The sequence below is a fragment of the Amblyraja radiata genome, chromosome 10, assembly GCF_010909765.2.
Source record: "Amblyraja radiata isolate CabotCenter1 chromosome 10, sAmbRad1.1.pri, whole genome shotgun sequence".
Lineage (NCBI taxonomy): Eukaryota > Metazoa > Chordata > Chondrichthyes > Rajiformes > Rajidae > Amblyraja > Amblyraja radiata.
Window position 1 is genome coordinate 23,197,475 of NC_045965.1, and position 24,512 is coordinate 23,221,986.

At 42.1% G+C, this 24,512-nt stretch overlaps 1 protein-coding gene across 1 annotated transcript in view; it reads right to left on the reverse strand.

The window, feature by feature from the left end:
• xpr1 (xenotropic and polytropic retrovirus receptor 1) overlaps positions 1–24,512 on the reverse strand; it is a 208,125-nt gene that overhangs the window by 77,399 nt on the left and 106,214 nt on the right. Inside the window, exon 4 of the mRNA XM_033028353.1 lies at positions 7,089–7,309. Coding sequence (XP_032884244.1) covers positions 7,089–7,309 — 221 coding nt within the window. The remainder of the gene's footprint in view (positions 1–7,088; positions 7,310–24,512) is intronic.

Sequence of the window (24,512 nt, forward strand, 5' to 3'; positions counted from 1 at the left end):
CGTAATACAAGTCACTGATTGCAACAAAGACAACAGATAACATTGCAGCTGGAGTACATTCAAATTAGCTGTGTTCTCACCCAAACTGCTACAATTACAGGTACAAAGACAGCCAATTCCCATTGGATAGACATAGACAGAGAAAATAGGTGCAGGAGGAGGCCATTCGGCCCTTCGAGCCAGCACCGCCATTCGTTGTAATCATGGCTGATCGTCCCCAATCAATAACCCGTGCCTGCCTTCTCCCCATATCCGTTGATTCCACTAGCCCCTAGAGCTCTATCTAACTCTCTTAAATCCATCCAGTGATTTGGCCTCCACTGCCCTCCGTGGCAGGGAATTCCACAAATTCACAACTCTCTGGGTGTGAATTTTCTCTCCATTAGCCTACCCTTAATTTTTACTGTAACTAATGGAAGGTGTACTCGACAGAACTATCAAGCAGCACCTATTCACCAATAACTCGCACACCATTGCTCAGTTTACATTCTTAAGTAACACTCAGCTTCTGATCTTATTGCCACCTTCATCCAAACATTACATGAATTTAAAAAAATCTGCGTCTGCTCAATGCAGCTGCATGTCTTCACAGAAACAAACTGCCATTTCAAAAGAAAGCATACATTTTATTTGATATTGCAGCAGAGTCGGGTTTTTAAACTGAGAATCTTTCTGCAATCGTTGGACCTGATAATGCTCAAAAACTATATTACGATTCATAGCAAATGGGAATAAAAATGATAAGCAACATAAGGATTCTTTTTTTTTTTAACTGAACAAACTCAGGGAAGAACATCAGTCTTTTGCAAAAACAAATAAGGTCACTATTTTCAACAGCATATAAAACATTCAGAAAGAAATAGCTAAATGGGGAAGAAATTATTCAAAATATTCGAAAAATATGCAAATACATAATTATTGAGAAACCCATAACATCACAGTACGTTATTCCATCCAAGTCAAACCATCATTCCAGATAGAGCAAATTGGATTTTAAATCACTCCAGGATTTGTGGCTCCATTAAATATCCATGAATCTGTTGAATGTGATATTACACTCATAAAAACAACTTCCCATTGTAAAAATAAATCTCCCATTGACCTAATTTAACCTGTGACCTTTTGCCCAACAATTGCAAACTCTTATGAAATAATCGCTCAGACTTACCTATTCTCCACTATTTAGAATCTACAGACCTGTCTTCAACATGGCCTCACATTTATTTTTTAATGTATTTACTTCTTAATTCAACCCATGACATGGGTTTAGCCCCGTGATTCATCTCTGCACATCTTGTTTGAATGTGACTCTTGTATCTCAGTGATCAAAATTAGACACAGTACAAAGCACAATGTGAATAGTGTGCAGTTTCAGACTGATAACATCCTCCTTTGACTCGTATTTAGTGATTGGCACACAAATTAAGCAACCTCGTGATCGCATTGAGGCGCATTGATGGGTGATGTTTCGGGTCAAGACCCTTCTTTCAGACTGAAGAAGAGTCTCGACCCGAAACATCATCCATTCCTTCTCTCCAGAGATGCTGCCAGTCCCGCTGAGTTACTCTAGCATTTTGCGCCCATCTTCAAATGACGTCACATGCTCCAGACGGCTGTGCGGTCGAATGAAGTCGCGCCCAACCTTCGCGGGACCGTCGGCTCTCAACGCGATAACGAGGTAGCGTAATTAGCGTGCCAAGGACACGTATGTGGGACAGGCCCTTTACTAGGATCATGCAGTAAACCCAGGCCACTTGGCCTTTCAATCTTTGAACGAGCTAGTGAGCAGTCGAATTCCACAATATTTCTCCCTAGTGTTGGAAATTCGTTCCTTTGCGTACAAAATCTACATCTAATTTTGCTTCCAGTGACTTTTCAAGTAGCATATTAGATTCACACCCGAAAATGTGCAGGTTTGTCGGTTAATTTGCTTCGGTAAAGATTGTAATTTGTCCCTAGTGTGTTGGATACTGTTAATGTATGGGCATCGCTGGTTGGCACGGACTCAATGGGCTGAAGGGCTTGTTTCCACGCTGTATCTCTAAACTAAACTAGACACCCCTGGATATTGAAAAATGTTTAATCAAATCACCTCTTAATCTACTAAATGTTATGGAATACAAAGATGTACACGTTTATAGGTTAATTGGTTTGGTATAGGTGTAAAATGTAAAAGTGTGTGTAGGAAAAATGTGTAGTGTTAATCTACGGGGCTTGCTGGTCGGCGCGGACTCAGTGAGTCGAAGGGCCTGTTTCTGAGTTTTAAATCTAAACTAAACTAAACTAAAGATTAGATTTCTAATGTTTCTTTACATTCTTGTATAGATGATCATAGTTTTTCAAGCTAAGACATAGGAGTAGCATTAGGCCATTAGCCCATCAAGTCTGCCCTGCCATTTGATCATGGCTGAACTATTTTTCTTCTCAACCACATTTTCCTGCCTTCTCCCCGTACCTTTTGACATCCTTACTAATTAAGAACCTATCAATCTCCACTTTAAAAATACCCAATGACCTGGCCTCCACCGCCAGGAATGAATTCCACCCATTCACCACCGTCTGACTCAAGAAAATCCTCCTCATCTCCATCCTAAAGATACATCCTTTATTCTGAGGCTGTGCCCTTTAGTTTTACACTCTGCCAATAGTCATAGTGTCCTGCGCCACTACTGGAAACATTCTCTCCACATCCACATGATCTGGACTTTTTACGATTCAATGAGACTTCCCCTCATCCTGCTAAATTCCAGTACAGGCACAGAGCTCTTAATTGTTCCTTGTACGGTAACCCAATCATCCACTGAATCATTCTCATAAATCTCCTCTGGACCCTCTCCAATGCCAGCACATGCTTCGTCAGATATGGGGCCCTAAACTGCTCACAATATTTCAAATGTGGTCTGACCAGCAGCACCTTGTAAACCCACCGCCACGGGTACCATGTAATCCCGTGCTACCTGCTCCACGGTCGGATAGTCGGCGACTAAACCGTCTCTCCCACCTGGTTTGCCAGGTGAGGAAGGGGCTGTGGACCCCCAGCTGGACCAAAAACAAGACCTGTCAAAGGGCGGATGAGCTCCTAGCGAGCCAATGGCCATCCACACTTCAGTGGAAGTTGCGATCATTGTCGTACATAACATAGTAAGACACCGTGCCCGTTGATGTTTTCAACGATGATGATTACATTCTTGCTTTTATAATCTAATCCTTTAAAAATGAATGCTAACATTGCATTTACCTTCCTTACTACCAACTCAATTTGCAAATTAACCCTTTGAGAATCCTGCAGCAGCACTCTCAAGTCCTATAGCATCTCCAATTTCTGAATGTCCTTCCCTTTTCGAAAATAATCTACGCCTTTATTCCTCATACCAAAGTGTATGACCGTACACTTTGCTACGCAGAATTCCATTTGCCACTTCTTTGCCTACTATCCTAACCTGTCCAATTCCTTCTGCAGAATCCATGCTTCCTCAACATTACCTGTCCCTCCACCTATATTCATATCATCCAGCAAACTTGGCCACAGAGCTATCAATTTCATCATCCAGATCATTAACATATGATGTGAAAAGTAGTGGACTCAACACTGATCCCCTGTGCAGCAGCACTAGTCACTGGCTGCCAACCAGAAAAGGCCCCCTTTATTCCCACTCTTTGTCTTCTGCCAGTCAGCCAATCTACTATCCATGCTAGTGCCTTGCCTCTAATCTCATGGGCTCCTCTCTTGTTACCCTCCTAAACTGTTATCCTCCAATGACTGTTAAGCTATTCCCATTATCTTTGAGTGATCTTACATTGTCCCTAGTACCCCCATTTTTTTTAATGTTCCTATAAAAAGTACTTTTGTCCTCAAAGATTCTTGCAATAAAATCCCACGTTCTGTTTGCCTTTCTACTTACTTGCTATGGCTGCACATTAGCTTCCAGTAATTTGAGTACAAGGATACTAACACTTTCTATCTCCCACCATTTAAAAATATTTCATTTTTCTATTTTCTGTTGTGGATGATCTAACAAATTTTCACTTTATGTTCCATCAGCCTTATCCTTGCCCACTCTCTTAGCCTGTGTATATTCTCCCGAAGCTTTTCAGCATCCTCTTAACAACCCACACTTCTGTGGTGCTACGTATATCATCGTCTCTCTCTCCCTCCCTCCCTCAAGACATACCTTAAAACCTATCTTAACACAATCTGCCCTAATATCTTCTTATGATGTTTTGTATTACAATTTTTGTTCATGGCACTGTGAAGCATTCTGGAACTAATTACAATATTCATTCTGCTATTTAAAGGAGATTTGATAGGAATTTAATAATTATATTTTTCAGATGGAATAAATAAATAATAATAATAATAATAAATTTTATATTTAATGGGCGCCTTTCATACAAAATCTCAAGGACACCTTACATAGTAATCGGAACAAAAACATATAATCGGAGTAAAACATGTAATTAAAGACATCACAATGACACAAATTAAAAACAGAATTCAATCCAAAAACAGAAAATCAAAAACACAGTGTGAAGAGAGAGCAGCGGCAACCAATTCGTGCCAGCGTCCACTCTCTCTTCACGGCAGCCATGTTGTAATGTACAGTTGTAATGACCGAGAATGATACTCATTTATTTAAATGGATTCCACAAATAGCATTGAATGCAACTCAGAGGTGCATAAAACATGTCACAAGCACCAAGACCTCAAAAGATTGCGCAGAATTTGCCAGTTTCTATGCACAAGATATATTCCATTCTCTCAAGAGAAACCGCATGTTAGATTCTAAAAGCTTTCTGGAATATGTAAATTTTTGAAATAATTTTTGTACTCAACATGGAACAAAAGCACATGCTACTGTTAAAGGGCATAATAGCTAGCTTTTGTCACAGTACACTATTATAATGTGCTTATATTTCCCTTTTTATTCAGCAAGTCATGGGCCAACCTGAAATATTAAAACCTTTCAATTATTGCTGAACCCATAATTTTATTTCAACAGACCTTGTTGCCCCCTGGTCAAATGTGCGGAGTGAGGTAATAAAGGATAAGATAACATGAGTCAGAAGACCAAACAAATGATTAATTACAATTCAAGATCAACACATCCATGACTTTGGAAACATATAGATCTGCTTGCTCAGAGCCCATTCTGGGGAAGATAAAACTTGTAGCCTCCAGATAACTGGTACATTATCAGCTGAAACAAATCCAATCAAATTGAGCTTCGATTGATTAAGTAAGATGCGAACATGCACTGTAATTGTAAAACACACCTATATCATATCCGTTAACAACTACCTGCACATTCAATTCATCCACCTTATTATGAATGCTCCTCACATTAAGGCACAAAGCTTTCAGGTTTGTTTTTCTTTTTTCCCTTCTACCTTTTGCTTCTGCCCTCATGTTACAGCCCTCTGCCTCCCTGCATTGGCTCTCATCCCCTTTCTATATTATTTGAAACACGACCTTTCCTGCACTCTCTTTCCCATTAACGGCACACACACACTGCCACGTTGTTGATCCCACCCTCCCACTATTTAGCTTAAATAATAATACATTTTATTTATGGGCGCCTTTCAAGACTCTCAAGGACACCTTACAAAATTTAGTAAACAGAATAGAAAACATGTAAGCGGAATGAAGCAAAACAAAAAATAACGACAAAAAAAATAAAAATAAATAGTAAAGACATCAACAATACACAAATCAGACACAATTCAAAGAGATAGCAGCGGCAGCTAATCGCGCCAGCGTTCACTCTCCCATCCGGCAGCCATCTTGGAAACTGAACAATAAGGATCTTTAACATAGAAACATCCCCCCACAATGGTTACCATTAATGGGGAAGGCACAATGTCCAGTCCCCATCCCCAGTTCACCCATAGTCGGGCCAATTGAGGCCTCCACAGTTGCCTCTTCGGAGGCCCGATGATCCAGGCCGTTCTCGCCGGGAGATGGTGCTCCGGCGTCGGGAGAGTCCTCTCAGCGGCTAGGGACACCTGGAACGGCCGCTTCCTTACCGGAGACCGCGGCTTCCGAAGCCAACAAGGCCGCGATGGTTGGAGCTCCACCACTGGCGATCTCATCGAGAGATCCCAGGCTGCAGATGTTGAAGTCAGCGCCGCCGCCCGCAGCTGCCCGCTCCGCAGACCCGCAGCTCCGCGATGTTTTTATCGGCGGTCTTCAGTTCACCGGAGCTCCAGCGCGGCGACCCAGGCAAGGCATCGCCCGCTCCGCTCCGCGATAGCGCTCCAGCGCTGTGCCGCCGCCGAAGCCGAGGTGCTTGGCGGTCCCCTCGGGAAAACGCCGCTCCAGGCCCGCTGGCAGGCCGCGAGGACGGGTCGACGGTGTAGCCCGGAGAAAAGCTGCCTCTCCGACCAGGTAGGGACCTAGAAAGTAGTTTCCCCCTTCCCCCCCCCCCCCCTCCCCCCACATAAAAAAGTCTAGACCTCCTAAAAACAAACACTGAAACTCACTAAAAATTAAAGAAAAGAGTGAAAAAGACGGACAGCTGCTAGCTAGCAGCCGTACCCCAAGATGGCGCCCCCTAAACCCACCTGTGCAGCACTAGCAAGCAACCAAGGGTCAAATCAAAATTTAAAAACTGAATGATAGAATTTTCTTGGCAAGAATTGGAGGATAGAATTTTCTTGGCAAGGATAGGAGGAGAAATGAACTAAGGCATGCACGTGGAATTACGATAGAGATCATCCATCATTTAACAGGCTTGAGGAACTGACAGCCTACACTTGTTCCTTCATTTTGCCTTCTCGGAAACACAGGAAATTTATGGCATATAGAAATTTTCATGGCCCTGAAGTCATTTTCCACTGACATACCGATCAACCAGGATTATAAATGACTCTACCAAATACAGCAAGTTATTTTGCAACTTGAAAATATGATAAAAGATGATCTCATATACAGTCATCCATTACCATATCCTTATTATCAGAGCCGTAAATAGCCAAGAAAAATAACATTACCTAAGCAGGTTTAAAATCACAGTTCAGATTACAAACATTGATTTACTTTACCGACTGAGGATATTTTATTGTCCGCAAGATTGGCAGCCTTCCCTTACCTGGTAGTTTTGAAGTAGGATCAGGCTGAGGTAGAACTCACTGAAGGCTAACTTCAGGTCACGAATGTTCCTATGATGTACACGATCCTTATAGGAGAGAGGGACCACAATCCTCCGTTGCCGCAAACTGGCGAACGTGTTGCGGTCCATCTGCACTTCAAGTGTTGATTGCAACTCATTCTGGAGTGTAGCGAACCTGCGCTGAGCTTCGGCAAGCTTTTCTGTAAGTCAGATAAATTATTGCATTAGCATGTAATTTCTGAACACAGGTTCCTTCATTTAGATACTGCCTTTTATTTGTGTAAACAGCAATCCCTTTGAAATCTCTCGATTGGTGAAAAGTATCCAGACACTATGAATCTTCTACATCGGTGGTACCAAGCGCAGGCTCTGCAATCGTTTCGCTGAACACCTCCGCTCAGACCGTCTTAACCTATCTGATCTCCTGGTGGCTCAGCTCTTCAACTCCCCAATCCCATTCCCAATCTGACCTTTCTGTCCTGGGCCTCCTCCATTGAGGCCCAACGCAAATTGGAGGAACTGCACCTCATAATATGCTTGGGCAGTTCCACTCCAGCAGTATGAACATTGACTTCTCTAACTTCAGATAGCCCTTGCTTTCTCTCTCCATCCCCTTCCCAGTTCTCCCACTAGTCTTACTGTCTCCGCCTACATTCTATCTTTGTCCCGCTCCCTCCCCTGACATCAGTCTGAAGAAGGGTCTCGACCCAAAACGACTCCCATTCCTTCTCTCCAGAGATGCTGCCTCACCCGCTGAGTTACTCCAGCATTTTGTGTCTACCTATGAATCTCAAAAGCATCTCAAAAACAATGCTATATCAATGGTTTCTGTGTTAGTTTTAATTTTCCAAAATCCTCCATTAGACTGGAGAAGGGAGATAGGGAAAGCTTTTTTTTCTCCAATGTATTACAGTTCCTTGAAGAACTGATCTCGGGTGCTGTCTCTGTGGAGTTTCCACGTGGGTTTCCTTTGGGTGCTTTGGTTCCTTCCGACATCCCAAGGACGCATGGGTTTGGAGGTGAATAGGTCTCTGTAAATTGCTCCTAGTGCTTGAGAAAATGGTATAACATAGAACTAGTGTGAACAGATGATCGATGGTCATAATTGACTCGATGGGTGAAGGGCCTGTTTCCATGCTGTATCTTTAAACTAAACAGCATGTACCATGAACAAAGGAAAATCAGGTGGATTTACAGAGAGAAACAGAGAGAGGGGGAAGGATTTGTAGTTACCTAAAATTGGTGAATTTTATGTTCATACCATTGGGTTGCAAGCTACCAAGCGGAATATAAGGTGTTGTTCCTCCGGTTTGTGTGTGGCCTCACTCTGGGAATGGAGGAGGCCCGGGACACAAAGGTCAGTATGGGAATGGGAAGAGGAGTTAATATCGTTAGCAACCAAGAGGTAGAGGGACAGGTGTTATATGGGTGTTATATAGGTTACGGTTGCGGGGGAAAACTTTTGGGTGGTAAGGGATGAGTGAACCAAGGAGTTGTGGAAGGAGGAAAGAGGTGAGTTTAGGAGGATGTGAAAAGGTAGGGAGACATGTTTCAGTTTCTTATGGTACTGGCATTGGCAACATCTAGAGTACTGTGCTCTGTACTGGTCTCCTAATTTAAGGAAGGATATGAATTCATTTCACGCAATTCACAGAAGCTTTACTGGGCTCGTACCTAGAATTCCCAGGTTGTATTATGGAGAAAAGTTGGACGAGTCCACTGGAGATGACAAGAATGAGAGATATTTTGACTGAAACGTACAAAAGCAGGAGGGGCTGTGTCAGTGTAGACGTGGAGAGGATCGTACCTTTTGCTGGAGGATATAGAACCAGCAGGTCACTGTTTAAAAGTAAGGGGTTGGCTATTTAAGTCAGAGATGAAGGGAAATGTTTTTCTCACAGAGGTGTTAGTCTTTGAAACTTACTTGTTCAAAGGGCAATAGAAGCAGAGTCTCTGCCAGAATTGGATATATCCTTGATAAGTAAGAAGGTAAAAGACTACCACAGACAGATGGTGATGCTGTATTAAAGCTATACAATCAATTAGCTGTGAAATTTGATGACTTACCTGTGGAACCAAGGGGAAGAAAAATAAACATGAAAGGAAATTACAATGAGCAGCAACATATTGATTCAGCAACTTGCACACAATAGAGGATTATTTACAAAAAAAGGCAATGTGATTGAGGCAACAGAGTGCCATTGAAACCCTGCAAAAGTCATTTCCTATAATGAGGGAAAAAGAAAGGAAGAGTTACAAATTGTGAATCCAGAGGAAGGAATAGGGCAGAAATGGATGGGAGCCCAGGTGGAGCATAGGAAAGAATGGGAGGAGGGGGTTGATTAGTTACCCATAATTGGAGAATTTAATTCTAATCTTGTTGGATTGTAGTTTACCCAGGTGGAATAAGGTGCCATTCCTCTACTTTGCACGTGGGCTCATTGGTGATGGAGGCCGCCCAGGACGGAAATGTCAGTATGGGAATGTGAAGAGGAGTTAAAATGGTTACCAACGAGGACATCCAAAAGACCTTGATGGACCGAGTGAAACGATTGCTGAGTCTCTGCTTGGTCTTGCTGATGTAAAAGAGACTACATCGGGAACACCGAATATCAATAGATGAGATTAGAGCGGGTGCATGTGAACCTCTGTCTCACCTGGATGGATGTGAGGGAAGAGGTATGGGGCAAAAGAAGGGTCTCAACCCTAAACATCATCTATCCAGGTTCTCAGACATGCTGTATGACCCGCTGAGTTACTCCAGCACTTTGTCTGCTTTTGTAAACCAGCATCTGCACTTCCTTATTTCTCCAATTCTATTAGGTTTGTTAATCTCTCTTCACTCCAAGCGTTGTGTTATTTAAAAAAAGTCAAATTCCAGCATCAGCTATTTTCACAAACTTAAGAAAGTCCGAATAATAATAATAATTGCTTCTCAGAATCTAGTTTCTAAATAATTTGCTCTCAATAATTTATTTTCTAAAAAGCTAAGTCAATGTGCCTTAAACATCCTTTAATCCTTTGCTGCATGCTATACCCGCTCACTTTCTTTTGTTCAGCTAAATTGACAATATGCAGAAATGGGGATACTCTAGGTCTGAGAGAGTCAATTAGATTGTGTGATAACTGGTGGCCGAATAAAATATAGCTTTACTTTGGTTTTACTTTCGTTTTAGTGACATCACTAGTCAGGACTCGATTTCCCGAGACACGTGATTTCCCGTAAAACAGACTGTTCACGCCTACCTAATGACTTATAAGTTGATTGATGATTATTACTCTGCAGTGTTTGGCTTAGGTGACCACCCCCTTGTATCAGCCCGATAAATATATGCTTTCCTTTGTCTGAGAGCACATGTTTTCCGTTTGCTGAACTGGAGCTGGAGAGCAGGAAAGGGAAGCAAGGTCACCCAGGTGAAATTAAGGATCTTTACAGTATTCTAGTTGGTGTTTTCACTGAACGGACTAAGGGGTGCAAAAACCTGAATTAACAAAATGGATCAGCATAAGATCTGATTTACACAGAAAAAGCACAAATAAATCATTGGTTATGATATCGCTCCAATACTGCAGATTTGGATATCCTATTTTGGAAAAGTAAATGAGTTGGAGAAGATACAATTAGGTTTAAAGAGGATGGTGTCAGGGAAAATAGTCTATGGTGCAAGAGACTAGGACTCGTTCTGGCACAGAAACTGGAGAATATATCGAGTTAAACTCGAACATTTATCATGTTTTTCAAGAAAATAATCTGGCAGATTTTTGAAAGAAGAAATAAAATGCCCTTTATAAAATACAATGGATAGCAAAATTTAATTAGAGCTTTGCAGAATGATTTGCTATTAAAGAGAAAATGAGATGAAAAGGTCTAGGAATCGCACTCTCATTCATTTTGCTGACTGGCATGGTAAATAGTGCAAATTCCTGCTTTGTTGTTTATGCACGGAGTCTGAAGAAGGGTCCCGACCTAAAATGTCATCCATCCTTTTCTCCAGAGATGCTGCCTGACCCACTGAGTTACTCCAGCACTTTGTGTCTATCTCTAGTATATCAATATTAATTCATGATTTTGCAAAATCTTCCATTTATTCTAATGTGCACAGATATGTGAACAAGACTGTCAGGGGTCAGATAGGTTAAGCTTAATAAGCACTTGTACACGTTACACAAATTACTTATTTTTTGTGGTGAGGCAAAAGGCAAAAAATAATGACCAGTAATTATCTAATGGGAGGAACCAATTAGCCATTATTGGAATTAGTGGAATTCTGGTTTAAACAAAACTATGGGTTTAAAAAAAAAGCTTTTAACCAAAGCCAACTCCGACATTAAATATGATGTATGCAGCATTATTTTGAGAGAAAGAGGAAATGTGGATTTTCTCACACAAATGCTCTACCATATGGGCGTGAACCGAAAGGCTACAACAATTTTTGAACAATGATCTGAAAAAAGGGAAATTAGATAATAAACATGCAGTTCACTGAAGTTAAAGAGCCACCATCTGAATAAAATAGGTACAATCGTTTTCATAGAAAGCAGAGTGTTAGTTCTTACTTTTCAAATAAATCTACTTTTTAACCCTTCTCAATCATCCATTCCTTTCCCTATATTATCAATTCATAGATTGCAAACACAACATTATAATATAAATCCCTCATTGAAATTTAATTATTAATGCACTATAACTTGTTGCTTAATTTGATTTGATAATTCTCCTTAGAGGTTCAATTATTTAAACAAAAGTAATTTAGTCTTTAGGTTAACTAGATTTTTGGAAGCTAGGAAATTGAGAAAGGCAAAAATATGTTTGGTACGAGTATGAACAAATAATGGCTAATTGGTTTTGTGAACTGTTTTGGAATAGGGTACAGAGGGCTCTTGAATTGCAGTCTGGAGGGGTGGGTGGGGAAGAACGAGTAGACCAGTGGAGGGGAGGGGAGGGGAAGATGTAATGCGTGCGTGATGAGATCCCGTTGCCGCTGGTGGAAAAGATGAAGGATGATATGCTAGATACGAATCAAATAGGATGATAGGGGAGGACTAAGGGAACTCTTTTCTGTCTGGAGAGAGGGAGGCCGTGTACAAGAAGGGACAGAGCCAGCTGTACTTTTTGAGAAGGCTCTGCTCCTTCAATGTCTGCAGCAAGATGCTGCAGATGTTCTACCAATCGGTGGTAGCCATGCCATCTTCTTCGCTGTCGTGTGCTGGGACAGCAGGGCGAAGGCAGCCGACGGCAACATGATTAACAAACTCATCAGGGAGGCTGGCTCCGTCCGACGGAGTTGGATTCATGGAAGGAGGTCTTGGAGGGGAGCTGCGGATTATCTTGGACAATACAGCTCACCCCCTCCATGACACACTAGTCAACCTGAGAAGTACCTCAGCAACAGACTGGTTCCACCAAGATGCAGTACAGAATGCCACAGGAGATCCTTCTTCCCCGTGGCTATCAAACTGCACAACTCCTCCCCCTGTCATGGGATAGACGGATGTTCATGAAGTTAATTCAGAGCTTCATGCTGTGTTATTTCAATAGAACAGGAGGTATAGATGAAAGTAAAATTTAGGGTAGAAATCAGGAAGACATTCTGGTTTAAAGTGTGACTTAGAATGAGTGGCTGAATAAGTGCTAGTAACAATCCAAGATTTTGAAAAAACAGTAAATGACAAAATGTTGGAAATTGTGGTCTTTCACTCCTGGCAGTCAAGCTAAGAGGCAGAAAAATATTCTGTCATTTATAGCTATCTTGTAATATTGAAAATGGCAGTGGCCAGGTTATTGGGAAAATGTAGTCATATAATTTGGAATGAAGAACAAAAGAACAGTATTATTTAAATAGAGAATAAAATTGCAGCAAACTGTAGCACAAATGAATGTTATGGGTCCTTGTGCATGAAACACAGAAAATTGTAATTGCAGGATGCAATAGCGATATTGATCTGTATTTCAAGGAAACCTGGAGTGGAAAGGGGAATTCTGACTACAATTGCACAAGGCAACAGTGAGACCATGTCTTGAGTACTCCAAATAATTTGCAGTGGCCTTATTGTCCCTTCAGTAAAGCTATTATTTTACTGATGGCATTTCAGAAAGGGTCCACTAGGGTGATTCCAGGTATGGAGGGATTATCCTAAGAGGAAAGCTTGAACAGGATGTGGGTGTAATCAATGGAGTATAGAAGAATGAGGCAAACTTACTGAAATGTATATCCTCAGGGAACTAGAGAGGTTAAATGCTGAGAGGACGTTTCCAGAATCAGAAGCCATGGTTTCAAAACCATGGGATGGAGATCCCCATTGAAAATTGAGGAGCATCAGAGTATAGTGACTCTTGGGAACCCTTTGCCAGAGCGAGATATGGATGGAGAGTGCTTTTGTACATTTGAGACAGATAGATTTACAATTAGTAAAGGAATACATGGTTATAGGGAAAGAACAGGGAAGTGGAGAAGAGGCGTCAGATTAACTGTGATCGATTCATTGGCAGAGCAGGATTGAGACGCTAAATGAAATACATCTGTTGTCAATTCTTATGGTCTTAAAATGTCCTCTTCCATTTAACAGATTAGGATGACATTTCTAATTCCAAACAGAATTAGGAAAAGGGGAGATGCAGCGAGACCTGGGTGTCATGGTACACCAGTCATTGAAAGTGGGCATGCAGGTGCAGCAGGCAGTGAAGAAAGCGAATGGTATGTTAGCTTTCATAGCAAAAGGATTTGAGTATAGGAGCAGGGAGGTTCTACTGCAGTTGTACAGGGTCTTGGTGAGACCACACCTGGAGTATTGCGTACAGTTTTGGTCTCCAAATCTGAGGAAGGACATTATTGCCATAGAGGGAGTGCAGAGAAGGTTCACCAGACTGATTCCTGGGATGTCAGGACTGTCTTATGAAGAAAGACTGGATAGACTTGGTTTATACTCTCTAGAATTTAGGAGATTGAGAGGGGATCTTATAGAAACTTACAAAATTCTTAAGGGGTTGGACAGGCTAGATGCAGGAAGATTGCTCCCGATGTTGGGGAAGTCCAGGACAAGGGGTCACAGCTTAAGGATAAGGGGGAAATCCTTTAAAACCGAGATGAGAAGAACTTTTTTCACACAGAGAGTGGTGAATCTCTGGAACTCCCTGCCACAGAGGGTAGTCGAGGCCAGTTCATTGGCTATATTTAAGAGGGAGTTAGATGTGGCCCTTGTGGCTAAGGGGATCAGAGGGTATGGAGAGAAGGCAGGTACGGGATACTGAGTTGGATGATCAGCCATGATCATATTGAATGGCGGTGCAGGCTCGAAGGGCCGAATGGCCTACTCCTGCACCTAATTTCTATGTTTCTATGTTTCTATGTAATTAGACATTGATGGGTGTGCCATAAAGCTGATGTAGAGCGCGATTCAATTACATCATGTGTCACAAGGGGTAAGCCTGTATGACAGATGCCATGTGATCTTAATCATAATTCATTCCCACTGAACCATCATAATTTTCTTGTCTATAGTGTCAATTATAACCTCTTTCCTGGAAGTGTCCTCAGGAACACAAACTTCATTTGAGACATTTGAAAGGAAGGAAGGCAGCTGTGGAGGGAATGAATTCATTATATGTTCATTAACTTCCACAGATGCTGACTAACTTTTCCAGCAGTGTTATTTTCTCAAATGTTTGGGAGTAATATACCTTAAATGAGCTCCATAAACTGTGTGAAAGATACATCTTCTAGATGCGCTGGGACATACCCTCAGTGATGCAACTTGGGGTCATCGGGTGTTTTGGGTCTCACAACATCAGACACCCTCGCCGAGGCGACCCAGTCGGGGCTGATCAGACCCAGACTTGTGTCCCAGCAGCAACCGCCCACGGATCAGTCCTCTTAATCCAAAGCCACCTAGTGGCTTTCTCTGTGGATTCGCTTGCGGATTGAATAGCCCTCTTCTTTGCCAGCCCCGTACTGCCCAACTGGTTGAGGACTTTGCAGAGTGAGCATTCTGCAAAGCCTCTACAGCCCACCTCTATGGGCTCATAGTATGTCTTCCAGCCGCTGTCCTGGCACATCTCCACCAGTTCCTGGTACTTTGCGCGTTTCCTCGTTAGCCTCTTCAATACGCTCTTCCCAGGGCACTGTCAGCTCCAGAATGATCAGCTGCTTTGTCACTTCGGAGGTGATGATCATGTCTGGCCAGAGTGATGTTGCTGTGGAAATGTCAGCTGTTTGCCCAGATCGACGTGCAGCTGCCAGTCAGTGGCTGTGTGGAGGAGGCCCGTCCTTGTTTTAAGTTGTGGTCGAGGCTTCTCACCAGCTTTGACAAAGTGATTAATTTCTTTGGGGCGTGGTGGTGTTTGCTGTTACCGATGGCAGTGGCTATGCTCTCTGCAACCACGCTGAGCACCTGGTCATGGCGCCACCGATAGCGACCTTCACCAAGGGACTTTAGGCAGCTGCTGAGGAGATGTTCTAATGATCCTCTTCCAGAGCAAAGTGGGCAGGTAGTAAATAGTATTTGCTCTTATAATTTATAATATTAAGATATTTAATTTAAAAAAATAGTAAGAATAAATTGTATGTTTACAGAATGAACTGCTAAACAAGGTGGTTAAGGTGTACATTAACAACTTTTCAAAATACATTTTGGAGAGCTACATGGATAGGAATGTTTTAGAGGGAGTTGGTCAAAGGCAGGAAATGGGAGTAGCTTAGATGGGCACATGGTTGACATAGACAAGCTGGGTTAAAAATGGCCTGTTTCCGTGCTTTATGACTATGATACTAATTATTCATTTTATATTTAGATCTTAATATTTTTGTATATATTATTCTGTATACAATTTAGCTCAATATGCTAAGATTACAAATGGTCCAGGTCAGCTATATGTATAGAATGCAATTGATTTGATAATTATGGATCTTGTGATAGGACCTGCACTTTTGCACTCTTCAATGCACATCCGGGGGATTTTTGAAGTCACCTGGGTGCACAGAAGTGGTGATGGACAGCATCAATACATATGACAGCTGACCTCTTATCTAATGGCTGTGTCAAAGGCCAGTATACAAAAAGGGGATAAGGAAGAGATTAAGGAAAGACTTTGAAGAGGCAATGATATATGGTTGGAATAGGAAACCATTTCAGGAGATGACCTGCCTGTGATTGATATAGCAAAAGTGAAACCAAGCAAGGCTGTTCCACAGAGCTAAACAATAGAGGAGGTTGGGAGTGAGATCAACACATAGGAAGCAAGATGTATTGTTCCTTGCTCCTGCTTAAACTTTAAGTTGCAAAGATGACAATGAGGGAGAATGTACCATAGAGTGTCAAATCAAAATAATTTTGTGAATTTGAATAGGGCTGTTTTTGTGCTGTTGTTGCGAGAAGGGTAGCCAGATATATTTAAATAAGGAATTATAGGAATTATAGCAAAACTGGCACAGAGTTGCGAGTCAACAACATATTTAAGGATACTGGAGAGAAAATAGAAACTGGAAATTGAGAGAGTTCACATCAAAGTAGCAGTCAATTATGTTCAGGCAAGGAACAGCCTCTTTATTCTGCATCACTTTGGATTAAGCAGCCAGTTACTGGAAAATGGTGTTCAAAAAGGAACTGCAGATGCTGGAAGATCGAAGGTACACAAAATTGCTGGAGAAACTCAGCGGGTGCAGCAGCATATATAGAGCGAAGGAAATAGGCGACGTTTCGGGCCGAAACCCTTCTTCAGACTGATATCTTCAATCTGAAGAAGGGTTTCGGCCCGAAACGTCGCCTATTTCCTTCGCTCTATAGATGCTGCTGCACCCGCTGAGTTTCTCCAGCAATTTTGTGTACTGGAAATTGGTGTTCATTTACAAGCCAACATCACGCAATGGACAGTTAATATTGCAAAATGTTGCAGAGGGGTCACTATTATATTTTTCAATTGAGCTGATTTTGAAGGTGTCAAAGATATGCCAGGATGGCTTTCATAAAGCTTCTTTCTAATATGTTCATAAATGTTTAATAAATTGCCTTGCTTTAAAATAAAGTCACAATTTTTGGAAAAAATGAAAACTCAATTTAGCAATGCAAATTGCTAAACCAAGTAACACTTATGAGGTGTTTGAAAAATTACATCCAAGAGAAACCTTTCTCTTTATATTTGTATTTTCCAGCTTCTTAAAGATTGCTCCAGTAGATATGAGCTTATCATGCCCAACCACAGTCACTTTAATGTTGTGAAAGTTAATAACTAAACTGATATTTACATTTATAAAAGATCCCAGTAGTATACCAGTTTTATTTCTTTGTTGCAGAATCCCTGAATGTTTCTTATAATCCAATATATTTCCTCTGCATCTGCTGCCAAATACAGAACTGATTTCATAATCCCGCAGTGCCTTTGGGTAAAAAAGAAAGGGGATCAAGAGCGGGGACTGTACATTCCAGCACTAATTTTCACTCCAAAGGCTTATATTTTCTGATACTGGAAGGATAGAAACTCCAGCTTCCAGGATGAAATATTGTTGCTCTTTCAGGTGAATCTAAAAAATAATTAAAGGAAAGGATGTAGATAAAAATGCTGGAAAACTCAGCAGATGAGGCAGCATCTATGGAGCGAAGGAATAGGTGACGTTTCGGGTCGAGACCCTTCTTCACACTGATGTGGGGGTGGTGGGGGCAGGAAGAAGAAAGGAAGAGGCGGAGACAGTGGGCTGTGGGAGAGCTGGGAAGGGGAGGGGAAAGAGGGAGAAAGCAAGGACTACCTGAAATTGTAGAAGTCAATGTTCATTCCGCTGGGTTGTAAACTACCCAAGTGAAATATGAGGTGCTGCTCCTCCAATTTACGGTGGGACTCACTCTGGCCATGGAGGAGGCCCAGGACAGAAAGGTTGGATTCAGAATGGGAGGGGGAGTTGAAGTGCTGAGCCACCGGGAGATCAGGTTGGTCATTGCGAACTGAGCAAAGGTGTTGGGCGAAGCGATCGCCAAGCCTCTGCTTGGTCTCACCAATGTAGAGCAGCTGACACCTAGAGCAGTGGATGCAATAGATAAGGTTGGAGGAGGTGCAGGTGAACCTCTGCCGCATCTGGAAAGACTGCTTGGGTCCTTGGATGGAGTCAAGGGGAGAGGTAAAGCAACAAGTGTAGCATATCCTGTGGTTGCAAGGGAAAGTACCAGGGGAGGGGGTGGTTTGGGTGGGAAGGGACGAATTGACCAGGGAGTTACGGAGGGAGCGCTCTCTGCGGTTTCTGTGTCCTGGCCAAAATCTTTCCTTCAACCAAAACAAATGGAAAAGTTTATAGGTCAGTGTTCTGATGACTGTAAAACTACATGTATGTAAAATGGTTGCAACACTTTTCCTTAACAGATATTATTAACTCTAAATTATTAACTCCAAAGCTTTAAACCAGAGGTGGGGGAAAGCATTACATAATTTAAATGACTTCTTTCAATTGTGCTGTCAATCTTCATTGAATAGAATAAACATTAGCAAATAATAACAAAAGACTGCAGATGCTGATTTATGCCAAAGATAGACACAATGTGCTGGAGTAATTCAGCAGTCAGGCAGCATCACTGGAAAAAATGGATAGGTGATGTTTCCTTATTCAGATTTCATACCTATCCATTTTCTTCAGGGATGCTGGCTGACCCGCCAAGGTACTCCTGTACTTTGTGTCTAAAATGTTTAGTAGGTGTTGGTTAACCTCAACCAATATCTCACAGTATGCAAAACACAAACCACGAGCTACTGACCATTTTTTTTAGCATGCTCAGTTTGTACTGTAGTTAGCTTAAGTGAACTGTTAGAAATCTCTACTGCGGTAGGCGGCGCGACTCTCGTCAGCTGCGGCCTCTGCAGTCCGTCTGCGTTTTTATTATTTTATGTCTATGTTTTTATGTAGTTTTTGTTATTTTTGTTGGGGTATGTGTGTGGGGGGGTGGGGGTGGTGTGGGGGGGTTGGGGGTAACTTTTAAATCTCTCCCTGCACGGGAGACCCGACCTTTTCTTTGTCGGGTCTCCGTTGTCGTTGGGGCTGCAACGAGGAGCGGCCTCCAACAGGAAGACCGGGGGCTCTGGTGCCGACTACTCACCTCACCGTTGCGGAGCTGGCCGAGTCCAGAGCGGGTGGAGCTGTGGTGGACGCTGCTGCGACCCGACCCCCGGAGATTCGGTGGCTCAAACTGCGGGTTTAGCGGACGGTAACACCGGGAGCCCGCGGGTCCCTGGAGGGAGACCGCTTTTCGGGGCTTCCGCAGCGGCGACTTCTCCCGCCCGAGTTGCGGGGTTGAAGAGCACCTGGAGCAGGGCCTTACAGCACCGCCCCGCGCGGCTTGGAATGGCTGCGGGCTGCGAGCGCACGCCGGGGGCTCTAACATCAAGAACCCGGTGTGCGACCTTGCATCACCCGGCGTGGCTTTAATGGCCACGGGACAATCGCCATCGCCCGCCGGGGGCTTTGACTTTGACTCTGACATCGGGGGGGAGTGCAGTGGAGAGAGAAGTTTTTTTGGCCTTCCATCACAGCAATGTGATGGATGTTTATGTAAATTATGTTGTGTCTTGGGTCTATTTGTTTGTAATGTATGGCTGCAGAAACGGCATTTCGTTTGGACCTCAAGGGGTCCAAATGACAATAAATTGAATTGTATTGTATTGTATTGTATTGTATTGTATTGTATTGTATTGTATTGTATTGTATTGTATTGCATGCAAGACAACCACCTTCACTCTAATGCTGCTATTTGTAATTCTCAATTGCAGTTATTTGTCATGCTTACAATTATTGGAAGCAATGAAAGCCAGCAGCCATGACCTCCTTGCTTTCTTTCCTCTTCATTCATTCTTGCTTGGTAAACAGCCATTGCTGAGTCAGGTTTTGATATGACTCTACAGGGATCTTCAGTTTGTCCGAATAGCCAGAATCCATGCCAAATAAATGCACAATTAAATAATAATCATTGACAGGCTCTTTGACTGTGGGCATTTTGTTGCTCAACATCCATGTTTCGTACGTCATCAAAGGGAGAGGATTGGTAGCTATATCCCTCTTGTATGAGAGTGTCATGGAGAAAAGTAGTTCAGAGTAAATATCACTGCTCAATCCAACATCAGCCAAATCATTTTTGCTTTGGTAGCAATGCCTTATTATTCTGAAATCCTTTTATGGTCGAGAGCAAGTTGACTGGTTGCATCGCAGTCTAGTTCAGCAACTTGAAAGCGCAGGAACGAAGAAGGCTATAGAGGTTGGTAGACATTGTTCGGTCCATCACAAGTACTGTTCTCCCTAATACTGAACTGAGCTACAAAATGCCAAGCCAATATTATCAAAGATCCACACCACCCTGGCCACGCTCCAATCTTGCACTACCATTGGGAAGGTGGTATAGGTACCCGGAAAAGATTCAAGAACAGCTGAACTCAGCAGCTACCAGGCTCTTGAACACTGCACAACATTTTGAGAGGCAAAGATAAGTAGACTGTGGATGCAGATGCAGACCCTTCTCACCCTAACCATGGACTATTTGCCCTCCTCCCATCAGGGAGGCGGAACAGGAGCCTCAGGTCTCGCACAAGCAGGCTGAGGAACAGTTTTTTCAACAACACCATTACACTGCTGAACTCAGAGTCCCGTCGCTAGCTATCTTTAGACTCTCCCATTTGTATACAGTTATTTGCCTATGTACCAGTTTTAATTCATCCACAATCCACACATTGTTAACCAGTATTTTTATTTTTATTGTATGCTTATTTTGTATTTTTATTTTTACTTCTACTATCTTGCACTATGACCAGACGCTAAACTGCATTTCGTTGTACCTATACTCGTATTTGTGCAATGACAATAAAGTTGAATTGAATTGAATTGAATAGTTGCATTTAACAGACTTTTAGATAGGCACACATGCATATGCAGGGAATAGAGGAATATGGATTATGTGCATGCAAAGAAAAGTTGGTCTTGGCATCATGTTTGGTGGAGGCATTGTGGGTCGAAGAGCCTGTTCTTGTGCTGTATTGTTCGATGTTCTTCCAGTTTGTGCGTGGCCTTCCCTTTGCAATGGAGGAGGCAAAGGACTGAAAGGTTGATATGCCCATACCCTCACCTCTCTTTTTCAGCTTTCTCCCCACTACTCCATTAGTTTGAAGAAAGGTCCTGACCCGAAACATCATCTGTCTATACCCTCCACAGATGTTACCTGACCTGTTGAGTTAATTCAAGCAGTTTGTTTTTTACTCGTGATTCTAGCATCTGCAGTTTCTCGTATCTTCAATTTGGAAAATATGGTGTTAGTTGAGGATAAATGTTAACTTGAATTGGAGAACTTCCATTAATGCAATGATATCTTTTACATTCAACTGTTTGCTTTAAAGTTTAATTTGGAAAATTGTTCTTGACTAGCATAGCTGCGTGTGTGTATTTCCTCAGAGCATTCCCTGCTCCGGCATTAGTTCACAGATTATCGAAGTAAACAGGTTCCTGCTGACACTCTTGTAGTGGAGTCTGAAAAGTTACAAGAACATTTACACAAAAGATCCTGAGCAAGTCTTGAATCTACATTTCATTAATTCAACAGGTGAAAATGCTACCATTCAGACGACCTGGCAGTTTTTAAAATCTGTGTTGCTCCCTTCTGGTTAATTGGTGCAGCAACACAACCGCCAACAAAACCATCAGCCACCTTCCTGTTCCAAGGTTTTTTGATGAAATGAGAGGAAACCCAGCTAAAGTATGGAACATGAATTATATCAGGTTCTGTCTGGCCATAGTTCATGATATAAATACTTCCAAGTAACACATGACACATCTTGGTCCTTAAAATATCTGTCAGGTAAAAGAACATTTAAACGGAAATTCAGCGTAAATTCTGTAATGTGCAGCACTTGATGGTACGAAGAAAGCTCTTGGCACAGAGAACTCTTGAACACTGATACATAGCTCACATATTTTATGTTACCAAATAGCAGTAGAGTACTAATTCTGGAAACTTAGTTCTCTAGCAGTTTAACACTTGTTAACTAGAGCCACTCAGGAAGAACAGCTACTGCAAGAGCCATCGAACTTCTGGGGACACACAATATACTTGATGAGAAAATAAGCAGACATATTCGCTTTCTAAGGAGGAAATTAATGGATTAAATGTAAGACAACTATCAGGTTCCTTCAACTATCAGGTTCTTAAACCAAGCCGTACAACCCCAATGCTACTTCAACAATGGAACACAACAGACCATCTCTTGCACTCTCGTGGACTTGATTTTTAATTGTGTATTATTGCACAAATGTTTTGTTTTTTGCAATCTTTTCCTTTTCACTGCCTTGGATAAAGTATGTATAATTTATGCATAATGTATGTTTTTGTGCGTTGTACGAGTCTATGTGCCTGTGATTCTGCTACAAGCAAATTTTCCATCGTCCTCACATATTACCATCCGTGCATATGACAATAAACTCAACTCTACTTGAACAGTACACAATCTGAAGCAGCTATGAGTTAATTTGAAAAGCATCCAATTTCACCGCACCATATTCTTAAGTTACAATATGCAGACACACCTGATTTACATAATAGGCGAGTTATATAAACTCGCACTTACATAAACAATTCACAATAGGTGGTACCGTTTTCCCATTAACCTGCTTATTGCAACAGGAGAATAGCAAAGGTTTCCCACCCACTTCATAGATATAAAAGCGTCACCCGGGCTCGTAGCTCTTCTAGTTTTGGCCATTGTTAGTGTGACACTGGGTGAGAGCGACGGAGGCAGTGGAGAGCAAGAGCCAGCCGAGTCACTGGCATCTTCCACAAGGTTGCCACTGCTGTTGTTGCAGCTCACATTGTAGCCCCTGGTCGACAGAGCTTTCCTCAGGCCGACACCGCAAACAGGACGCAGACCGTGGGGCACCCTCTCCTCTCTCCATTTACTGCTTCTTCCTGTCGGCTGTTGCTTTGCACTCCCCGTCACTCCCGCCTCCTCCTCCTCTCCCAGAGTAGCCGACATCTTTCACCTTGACTATGGGAGGAGAAGGCTTGCCAGTTCTTGTCCAGCATCCTTTTTTCAGTGCCATGATGTTTCATATGCTACTCCAAATTCTTCTTGAACATTCTGAGAGTTCAGGGCTACACCATCTCCCCAGACAATGTGTTCCAGATTTCAATCACCCTTTGGGTGAAAAGATTCTACCTTAATTCCCCCCCCAATCTCCTATTTTTTACCTTAAGCCTGTAAAGGCCACTGACACCTTTGCTGAGGGGAAAAGGTTCTCAGTATGTACTCTATTAATGCTCCTCCTAATTTTGCATACTTCAATCAGTGTCCTGTACCCAGTTTATACAGTTTCTGTGATCTAATTATTGTTTTATATGATTGTACCCTAATCTCCCTGCTCTTATATTCTCTCTCCTGCCTAATAAAGGCAAGTATGATTATATATAGCATGCTATCTTAACCACCTTACCTACATCCAGGGATTCTCGAACACTACCATCAAGGTCCAGCTACTCCTCAGTTCTTTCCAGGGTCCTTTCTGTATATTCTAACCGTTTTAATTTTACTAAAAAGCAACATCAAATACTCTTGAGGACAAAACTCCACCTGTTTCACCAACTCATCAACCTTTCATTCCAGAACTGAAGATTATCCTCCTCATTATCACCAATCCTATTATTTTCATACATTTGAATCCAGATCATTAACATATAATAACCAGCATAGGTCCTAGCACTGATGCCTATAGTATATCACTAGTCAGTCTTCCAATTATAAAAATAGCCCTTCACCATCTATCTCTGCGTTGTGGCGTCTTATAATTTCACCTTTTTTGGATACAATCTGCCAAACTGTCCTGGATTCCATGGGCTCTAACCTTTTGGATGCAAATCCAATGTGGTGCCTTGTCAAAGACCTCCATGTAGACAACATCAACTACACTATCCTCAGAAACATTTTTCGCTTGAAAAATGTAATGACATTTATCAGAATCTGGTACTATTTTCCCTAGCTATCTCATCAAAACATGACTCAAGCAACTTTTGAGTTAAAAAAGAGATATGTACCGAGCAGCACCCAGAGCTCTTTCTCTACCTTCTATAATAGTTTTCCCTGACAGGAGCATGTAGATGGACAATTCACCTTACACAGATATTTCTAAAAGACTTTCTTCAAAATTCTGGGATGGAAATAGATGTTGAATTACTAAATTTCCAGTGAGTCTGTACCTCATTCAAAATTAGATTCCTTGGAATGTTCAACCTTTATCATCTTACAAACTCCGTATCCCAATAGGGACATCACAGACCCTCTATTCCTCAATCGTACAGACAGCCTAGTACCACATATACATTATCTACCTTTGTCCCTGTTCATGGGCCCCTCAAGCTGATAAGCGAGTAGGGAAGGGAATTAAAGTCAAAATAGTTAAGCTG